The following is a 10763-nucleotide window of genomic DNA, read 5'->3' as shown; positions in this document are numbered from 1 at the left end:
TATATATATATATATATATATATAATTTTCAGATTCACTTACATTATTCTTTCGTCTTCTGTAGTTCTAAAAATCACTGATTTGGTACAATGAATTGTTAAGAATCGATCTTTGAATTCTAAGATCATATTTGTTCACTAGTTTAATATTTATATTAATATTAATTATCAAAATTATACATATTTACTATACATTTATTTCAAGCTTTGTCTTTTATATTTTTCGAGTACTGATTACTTAGAACTGTCACATGCCTAGACATAATTAATTGACACTTGATAAATATTTAGTATTATGAAGTTGGCAATAAACTGAAATTATTATTTCTGGCGCCTATTACAATTTTATTAAAGTTTTTATTAAATATCTTTTTAAACTAATTTAAAATATTATTTGTTATTACAAAATTATAATGCTGTAAGATTATTTTCATAATACCTTCTAACAAGCTCTCATTTTGGTGATATTTTTTTGGGATAGTTATGGCAATACTGAAAATTAGGTAATACTTGCCTTATGAATCAGAGTCAAAATGATATTTGCGATTTATCATCAGTAGGTTCGTCGATTTTAATAACATTACGCTCGCTCTTTAGCAAATTTGTACATAGTTTTAAATAAAAGTTTCAATGCCTCAATAAAAGCTATCAATTGCATTTTATACATTTTAGTGCGTGTGAAAAGTGTAAACAACAGATAGTGTTTCTTTTGTGATAAAATATTGCCCTACGTGTGTCATTTTGTAAACATTATTACTTTTCGATTTACCTTCACAAACTATTTATGGATGTGGTTTCAGAAGTTTAAATGAATTGATATTGTATCATCGTGTTGGATTGCATTTGATGAAATTTCATACCCCACCTAAGCTACGAAATATTTGACAAAATGAAAGAATAGTCGTCCAACACAACAAAAAATAACGCAAACAAAATTTAGTCTTCCGAAGTTTTAACAATAAGAAATTTATTGTTTTATACTTGCAATATCCTAAAATTTCTTCAAAATTTTGGAAAATGTCAATATAATGATATGTGGTGATATAATTTACATGAAATAATGTAAATAAGTATATGTAGGAGACATTTTGAGGAAATGCTGGGATATCTTTTATGACTGATAACGTTAATTTATTTTAAGAACGAATTCTATTGGGCATTAAATTGTTAGAAATGGCTGGAAGAACTCCAAGATTGAAAATAATTATAGAAACATTGACTGGCACACTTTTTGAGCTTCTTGTGTCGCAACAGGATACAGTCCTTTCAATTAAATGGAGAATATACAGAATAGAAGGTATGAATTTTCAATCATTTACACTAATATATCAATCAATTTCATTAATTAAATATAATTACATTCTGTAGGTATCCCAGTCTCTCAACAACACTTGTTGTATAGATTGCAAGAGCTTGATGATTCGACAACATTGTCCACGGCCAAAATAACTGAAGGTTGTACATTAAAATTAGTAGTTTCTATGAGAGGTGGTCCAATCGCTACAAGAAGAACGTTGAAGAGTCCCAAAACTGATGAGTCTTGGATAGACTGTAAAGATTTGTTTGACAGGTATGGTTTCTTAATCATAAATTCTTACCTTAGAAGTAAACTATTGTAACTGTGATTTATGTAGTTTAATTGGAAGAGTATACATATTCATATATTACTTAAAATCGTTTTTCATCTTCTATTTGTGTTTCTATTGTAACTCTTTCATTAGTAAATATTTACATTTCGAAAATAAAATAAACTTTTCTCAATAATAATGGAGAATTATGCTTTTACATTTTGTTTATGTTTAATGTTATAAATGAAAACTGTTATTCTGAAAAATTCTATTGTGAAATTAACATAATATCAGTTATGATAATTTATCTCTGATAGTGCACACAATATTCATTGCTTGAACATATTTTTAAAAAATAATTTTAGCGATGAAATTAGAAAAAGTGGAAAATATCGTTTAGAATTACATCATGATGGTTCAAGTATGAGCATATTTCGTATTGCTAGGTCATATGACACGGACTCTTCAAATCCAAGTGATGATTCACCAGAGGGTGCCTATGACAATGATTGGGGTTTGGATAAAATGCAAGAAAATATTTGCACTTTCACTAAGATGAGAGATTTGCGTAAGAAAATGGAAGCATTGCAATTAAAAAGAAACAAAAATAGTACTGTTGAAAAATCATCCACAACTGTTAAATTAAAGCGACATAAGTTACCATATGGTTCCAAAACAAGTACTGAAATTATTAGTGAGGAATTGGAACTCCTAGGCCTTGTTTCTAAAGGTGGAAGTAAGCCTATCAGAAGAGTTCGGAATAGTGTAGCACAAGCTACTTACATTATAGGTGTTAGTTCAAACAAGTCCTCAGATATGCCTTCAGCAAGAAGACTTCGTGAAGATTCTGATTCCTCTGATGAAAGTCGTGTAACTCAGGTGAATATTCTTTTTTCAATGCTCTATCTAAAATTAAAAATCGTGTTTTTAAAAAGTTTGATTATGTAATAATCTATGTATGTCAATAATGTTTTTAGATCAGTCGAAGACATAAAGCTGAAAGAGTACCAACACCGGAGGGTCTTGTTACAGGTGCCGGTCCTGTTTGCTACCAAAATGAGGGCGAACTTAGTTTAGAATTAACATTGTCAGATGATCATGAAGAGCCTTTGAAACTACTTCCAACTCCATGCCCTGTGCCTTCAACATCAACAGGAGGTAATAATCATTAATAATAAAATTTATTAATTTGTTATTGACTTTCAAACATTAATGAATAAATACAATTTCAAATGTTATCATTAATATCTGATCTATATTAATTAATCCTAAAAAAAATAAAGTTATATATCGAGATTACAGCACTTTGTGTGATATATTTTATTAAATTTATGTGTCATCAGAAATGATTATGATATTAAGTGCAATTGTTTTTTTTCCTTTCATCAAAAAATAAATGTGTGCAAATAATATATTTTACAAATACCTTTTTCTCGCTTTAGAAATAATATTATTTTATCAATATGAAATTTAGTGTATTATTATTTAATATTATTGAAAAAGTGTTAGTTTAAATTTAAATTTGAAAATAAAATAATAAACATACATCTGAATATACGTATTTTGTTGCAGATAGCAGTCGTTATCGCCTGTCCTGTTTATTGTATCCTCCAGGAGATTCTCCTAGACCTCAAGTAACTCCTGAAGACCTGTCAGCGAGGGATGATACTTTAGACACTTTTAGTATGCAATTGGAAAGCCCTAAGTTGCACATGGAAGCTCCTGTGTCAACTAAAATCAACTTATCAGACTCCATAGAATGTTTGGAAATAGGGAATCACAAAGGATACCCTAATCTTAAAAGCATTTCGCAATATATTCAACAAAATTCTAATTCAAGCTGTGAATTAAGATCAAATATCCAGGCATCTTCACATGCAAGGTATGAGCCCCCGCCACTTCAGAGATCAAATAGAACTTATTTCCAAAGCAATCCAGCACTGCATCAATTGAACAATAACATTCATAACACACAATGTTCATCCACATCTAACCTTGATAAAACAAAGGATGTTTATTTTAATGATGATTTTCAACATTCTTGTAGTACATCAAATTTAGAAAAGTTGAACTCCAAGAAATTTGAAACACCACAGTTGACGCGACATAGCAATACTGAATATTTGGACTATACTGGTAGTTATGAAAACTTGGATAGAGTTCGCATACCAAAACGAAAAGTGAATATGTCTAAGAACAGGGGACTTAATAGATCTAGTGAGTGTTTGTCAAAGATTAATGAACATTCTCACATGCACTCGCCATTAAATTCTCAAAGCAGATTTAGTAGAAGAAATGTGCATACTGATCGAGTTAGAAGTTTTGAAGGTCTAAATTGCCTATCTTGTGAGGCTCAGCCTTTGCTGAATAAAGATGAACATAAAATTATAAAAATGCCAAATACTTCAATATTTAGAGAAGAAATCGCACATCAAAAACAGTGTTGTTTAAAACATACCAAAAATAAAACTATGGTACCTACTCCCCTGCCAATAATTCATTCTACACCACAGTCTAAATCTTTACCAAAATTGTCTTGGACTCCCGGCGGTTCTTTAAAAAGAACACAAAATAGTACACTTGTAATTTTTCAAGCGCCAACCTTAAAAAATACTGAATCTAACTCTTCAAATCATTCTGTAAATCCATCAAAAAGCAAAGAGAGAACCTCAGAGAAATCACAACCTGAAGATTCTGCAGAGACGCCAGCAGGAGAACCTGTTGCAAAGAAAAAACGAATGAGATGCAAGGTATGCAAATAGTTTAAAATACGGTTTACCAATTGTTATTTTAACTGTAATAATTAAATTGTTGTTCAAGATTATAGATATATATATATATATATATATATATATATATATATATTATAGAAAATAGTAATTTGTTTTACCTTGTAGGTTTGTGGTAAACGGCTCACAATAACAACAGCCATGGTATGCAGATGCGGTGGGACATTTTGTGCACAACACCGCTATGCAGAGACGCATAGTTGTACCTATGACTATAAAGAAGAAGGTCGCAAACAAATTGAGCAAGATAATCCAGTTGTAACTGCACCTAAGCTTCCTAAAATATAACGTATCATTAATTATATGTTATATTTTGATGTTTTTTCTTTGTGATAACAACTGGGCCATAGAAAAATAAATTATATATCTAGTTCGCACAAACAACCAAAACTAATGATGAAAAATGTATTAACTAAATTTCTCAAAATAAAACTATCAGTTTGTTTTCATATAGAAATTATAAAATGGTTTTAACAGAAGTTTGCATAGATTTATAATAAATAAATTAGTTATGAATTATTAAGAATTAAATATGAATTAATAAATAAAATATTCAGTTATGTAAGAAATTAACATGAGTTCATTATTGTTTTGTGATTTATAATTCTTATTTAGTTATTAAAAAAATTTAAAGCTTTAGTATTATAGTTGTTGATATTGTTTAAATTTTTAAGAATTCCATATAAATCTTATGTTTTGTTCAGAAAGAATTTATGTTTTTCAAACAGAGAGGTGTTATTGTTTATCCTTTGTTGCAGATACAAAGACCGTGTTGTGAGGCATAATTCTAAACATTTATGTGTGCACTAAATCACCATAAACTAATTATATTATACCAAAACAAGTCATAGATAAAAACTGTATATTTTTTTAAAATTACATAATGCCTATAAAGAAAATGTTTACTAGCTAATATAATTTATAAAACATAGCATTATTATTAAGGAACTGTTATATTATCTAAATAATAATAAATATAAAAAATATTAGTGAATATATCAAATATAAATAACGCCAGATTGATGAAATGACTTTGATCATGTGACTATCAATGATATGAAGCAAAATTAATTTGAAATTTTATTGTATTAGCCACAAAATACTAATTTTGCTAATAAAATATTTTAAATAAATACTGTTTTGACTTATTATTAAATATCATGTTAAATATAGTTTAAATATATATATGGAGGTTTCTTCAAAAAGCAGTGTGTGATGACAATAACAAGTTTTATATGATTAGATTATAGAATATAATTAATAATTAAGTAAGAATTTCTCTTCACGTTAACAGATATTCCCTGTATAATTTTTTTATAATTGTAATTTTCAAATCTTAATATTAATTCCATATTAAATTAGGTCAGTTATCATAAATTACAAATGTATCAAAATGAAAATATTTTAATTCAAAAACATACTAATTCTGCACAATTCTACTTTTTATGTATCCGTATATAAACAGTTTATAAAAGATAAAAATTCTGAATTTTCAATGGCAATATCAATTACAATATGTACGTACTGCACCTGCTTTTAGAAAAAGTCATAACTTTTTCGTAATAATAATAATATCACTTATAATGACTATCAGCAATTAAGTGAAAATGCCAGAATTGCAATAAAAAATGCAGCTTAATGAAAACATGGTATATGTGTCTCAATTAAGACTTAATTTAAATATAAAGGTTATACAACATTTATATACATGCAAATAGGAATAGTTTTAAAAACTATTTACTTGTTTATGTTTAGGAGTAAATATAATTTGTATTGTTAGATATCGAATTTCAGAAAACATTCATAATTACCAAACCATTTTTTATGGTATCGGCTCCAATAAGAAGTGCATTTAGAGTTTGATAAAATGAACTTTCTAAATCATTCGAATGTATTGCATGATGAAATTGGTATTTTAAGCGCTGCATGTACTTATATGCAGCACTTAAGATACATATACGTGTTCATAAATATCATTAGTATTAAACCTATACGCAATATATTGCGTATTAATATATAAATGACTATCAATTATGTAACACATCATCATACATACGTGAACAAATAGTTTCTCTGTTCATTCAGTCCATTCTGTTTCCACAAGCAGTGCTTCAAACAATTTTACAAGATTTTCAACTCCGGCCAAATAGTTTTTATCCGGCCCGAATTCATTAGTTGCCGGAAACACGTGAGCAAAATCTATCATTTTCACAACTGCCCAATTATCACCAGGCGTTCCCGACGCTGGTGCATCTTCAGTTGCTATCAAATCATCAAGCATGCTTTCGTAATTTCGTCTTATATTTTTCATGTCGTTGTCATAGTTATGTCTGAACGAATGTGTTCGTTGAAGACCACGGTATTTTGTAGGAGAACCGGCTATTGCTGTGGCTGGATTTGATGCTGCACTAAATAAGATTTCCGGAGATGAAGGTCTTCTACCTGGTCTAAATAGGGGGGCTCCTGTGGGACTTAATTGACCGCTAAGAGCGCACGATGAGCCGTTCATCGATAATGTATCTAAAGGTTTCGTATGCAGGCGCAAACTACCAGAACGTCCTAGACGCACCCTGCAGGTAAAAATAAATTTTGGATTGATATTCATTAACCATATAGTATATTTATAAATATTTCAATTTATAAGTATTTATTTAAAATAAATTTTAATATTTTTACATTTGACCGACCTGTTTACTGGTTTTGGTACTGGTGGGCGCGCTTCCAACTCTTCACGAAGGCGTTTTGCATCGTAAGCCAACAGCAGGCTGCTGCTATAAAGGCGGAGGTCAGTCTGAGAACGCGCCCATCGTAAAACTCGCCACAGTCCGGCCAGCAATTGAACCAGGAGAGCACGGCATAGTTGAGTATCGTCTGGTGCATTTAAAAATGTACGTAACGCTGAAAACAATCAAATATAAAAGTTATTTACAAGAACTTTGTCTCATGAAGCTCAATGTTAATCATAAATATATCAAATGATTGCTTGTTCTTAGACATTTTTCAGTATTAAAGTCTTTCTAATTTGAAAATGAGACCATCTATATATAGATGGTTTTTCATCCGTAGTATATATACTAAGGATGAATATTTTTGTATTCAGTGGATATTCAATTCAGATTGTACATTGCGACCTATATGTATATTAATATATTATAAAAATTATTAATAAAAATTCTTTGAGAAAATCTTATCTTGAACATAAGATTAATAGTATTTTCACAAAAGCATATTACTTTATTGTCACAGATCCATGGATTCATAATACAAATATAATTGATATTTTCTTCTTCAGTAGCAAATTTGATTTTTGATTTTAAAGAATAAATTTTTATTTACATTTTCCTATCATGAATTTATTACCTTCTTTAACAGATTCTGGGCTCAACTTTTTACCATAGTCTTTACCAAATCTTCGTACCCGTCCGGTTTTAATAGAATGTACTTGGAATCCAGGAATGCAAAAACTAAGGGCATTTTTGCAGGCAGTGTACTTAGACTGAAAATAAGTAAAAAAGAGTTAGTATTTAAAAACTAGAACATATAATTTCCTAAATCCGTAGCATGAATCTTATTAGCACGTGCTAATTGATTCAATAAGCTTTCAAACGAAACATTGAGCAAATTCAACGACAATATTTTTTTGTCAAACCAAACTAATTGAAACAATTTAGCACATTTTCATAAATGTCGTGTATTGTTTTACACAGAACAGAAATTAAATCGATACTGCTAAAATGATATTCAAATAAACTCTTTTTATTTGCAAACTGATAATGATTTCTGCAAATAAAACTCTAAAATTATCAACTCGCTTGTTGCTATTCGAATAATGAACGCAGTTAACGTAATTGAAAACAATACATGTGTATTGATTGATCCACGTGCTACCAGAAATAAAAATAATAGAGGCTAAACGATTTAAATAAAATAAATAGAACATATGATTGATGATTATGATGTAATAAAATTCATACAAACTACAATATTATTTTGAATATAAAAATATTTGAATTGCCAAAGTAAAAAATTGTAAAGTTATAAGTGTCTTACAACTGTTACTAAAGCATCTAGTTATATTTTTGAAAAAATACAATAGAAAATCGATCAAATATAAAAGTTATTTACAAGAATTTTGTCTCATGAAGCTCAATGTTTATCATAAACATATCAAATGATTGCTTGTTCCCAGAGCCTTTTTTCGTATTAAAGTCTTTCTAATTTGAGAATTAGGCCACAGATGAATAATACATTAATTTATTATAATAATTATTAATAAATATTTTTTAAGAAATTCTTATCTTGTACATATGATTAATAGTATTTTCATAAAAGCATATTATTTATTGTCATAGATGAATGAATTCAATCATACAAATGTAATTGATATTTTCTTCTTCAGAACCAAATTTGATTTTTGTAATTTCAATATTCAACATCATATTTCAAAGAATGAATTTCTATTTACATTTCCCTACCATCGATAGAAAATAGAAGATAGTGTTTTCAATGTAAAAATTAAAAATATGCAATCAAAACACATAATAATTAAAAACAATAGTGATAATAATAATAATAATGATAGAAATAATAATATTATTATTAACATGGATAAGAGAGATAATTAAAAAAAATAAGAATAATAATAATCTAATAGTAGTTATTTTGATTATCATCAAATAATAAAAATAATAAAAATAAAAGTATATCTCCAGAAAGTAAATAATTATAAAGAAGTTTTGTGAATTAAAAACAAAAAAACATTTAATATAATAAAAACTGTTTAAAAATGTCAGAAGCTTAATTAATAAAAATATCATTTAGGCAAATAGTCTTAAATAAAATTCATAATTGAATCTTATAGGCAAAAAATGGAGTAATAAATAATTTATTTAATAAAACATTATAAAAATAAACAATACTTTAAAAAATAGAGAACATTTTCTAATGATTTTCACAAGAATTAGTTATTGTAATGCATAAGGGGGCGTCCATTAATCACGTGAAGTTTTTAGGGGGATTGTGGGGAGGTTTGACAAAAAGTTACGAAATATCACATGGGGGAGGGAGGGGTATAGTAAGATATCGTGTGTATTAATTTTTAACTGATTTTTTAAAAAAAATCAAACATTTTCATTTTTTTTAAAAAAAAATCACAGTTTTATCGCTTAACTTAAAATATATGTGATGTTTGGATGGGGAGGAGGGTTATTTTGAATATCACCAAGGGGGAGGGAGGACCAAAAATCCTTAAAAATTCACTCACGTGATATAGCAGAATAATCTCATTCATTAATAGCAAGTTAGTAAAAAACAACCCTAACTAGTTGGTTTGGTATTTAGCCTTGAGGCAAGTTACATGAACTTCCCGATATGTTTGAATAATCGACTTAATCAATAAAAAATGAATTAACTTATGTGTGATTAAAAGTATTCCGAGTGGATTTATTACACATAATTGAAAACGAACGAACACTTTGACTCGGAGTATTTTCTAAGAGCAAATTTTCAAAAATCAAGAATTTTTATAATTGAGCCAGTTTTTTGTAAAACTTTAATTGTTTAGTATGTTCATTAAGACTAAGTACTCTATTGTTATACCAAGTAAATAGTCCAATTTTAATTTTAACAAACGTCAAAAAAACAACTCATTTTCTCAAATTTTGATGAATTTTTAAAATTGAACTACTTGTCGTAAGGCCGTAATATTTCAGAACCATGATAAGACTATAAGACCATGATATATGTCGCCAAAAAAAGTTCCATGAAAATCGGCTTAATTTTTTCTTTCAACAGTTAATTACAAGAAAACGGCTCGGTAGATTTTTACCTAAAACTAATCAGTATCATTCCCAACTAATATCTTTCGAACTGTTTTTGATTTTTTAAAATCGAATCGGTAGTTTGAGCTTAAATGCGGACGAAAAGTTTAATACTTTTTTTCAAATTAAAAAGAAACGGCTTGGCAGATCGTCGCACAAAACTGACAAACGATAGTCGTCATTGAGACACATCAAATGGTTTTTAAATTTCTGAAGTCGGTTCAGGCGTTTTTGAGCAATCGTCGATGAAAAGTCTAATTTTGACAAATGCCAAAAAAACGATACTAATTTTTGCAAACTTTAACGAATTTTTAAAGCTAAACGAATTGTCGTAGGACCGTAATATTTTAGTATGATCTAGAAGACTATGGTATCTACCGTCAAAAAAATTATAATAAAAATCGTCGAAAAAAATTTTTTTAACACTTTTTTACAAGAAAACGGCCCGGCCGATCTCTACCAAAAACTAATCAGCACGATTCCCAATCAATATCTTTCAAACGGTTTTTGAATTTTCAAGATCGATTCAGAACTGCGGGCTAAAACGTGGACGAAAAATTTTTCACTTTTCTGCTATTTACAAAGAAA

At 28.4% G+C, this 10763-nt stretch overlaps 1 protein-coding gene across 3 annotated transcripts; it reads left to right on the top strand.

Annotated features, from left to right (window-relative positions):
* The first annotated feature begins 587 nt into the window (after nt 1-587).
* Nucleotides 588-4778, top strand: LOC113367971. Of its 3 annotated transcripts, XM_026609538.1 has the most exons (7): nt 588-1061; nt 1141-1296; nt 1368-1569; nt 1933-2446; nt 2545-2725; nt 3140-4317; nt 4465-4778. In XM_026609538.1, exons 2-7 carry the CDS (start codon nt 1173-1175, stop codon nt 4642-4644), a joined length of 2379 nt encoding a protein of 792 aa, XP_026465323.1. In that variant the 5' UTR covers nt 588-1061; nt 1141-1172; the 3' UTR covers nt 4645-4778. The 3 variants fall into 3 exon arrangements, with proteins under 3 accessions (XP_026465323.1, XP_026465324.1, XP_026465322.1); XM_026609539.1 differs by having other exon boundaries at nt 588-1296; nt 2014-2446; XM_026609537.1 differs by having other exon boundaries at nt 588-1296.
* The last annotated feature ends 5985 nt before the right edge of the window (nt 4779-10763 follow it).

Source organism: Ctenocephalides felis, unplaced genomic scaffold, assembly GCF_003426905.1.
Source record: "Ctenocephalides felis isolate EL2017-DRISC unplaced genomic scaffold, ASM342690v1 CF-g0.4_SCAFFOLD_01170, whole genome shotgun sequence".
In the NCBI taxonomy this organism is placed as follows: Eukaryota; Metazoa; Arthropoda; class Insecta; order Siphonaptera; family Pulicidae; genus Ctenocephalides; species Ctenocephalides felis.
This window is presented reverse-complemented; position numbering and strand designations above follow the sequence as displayed.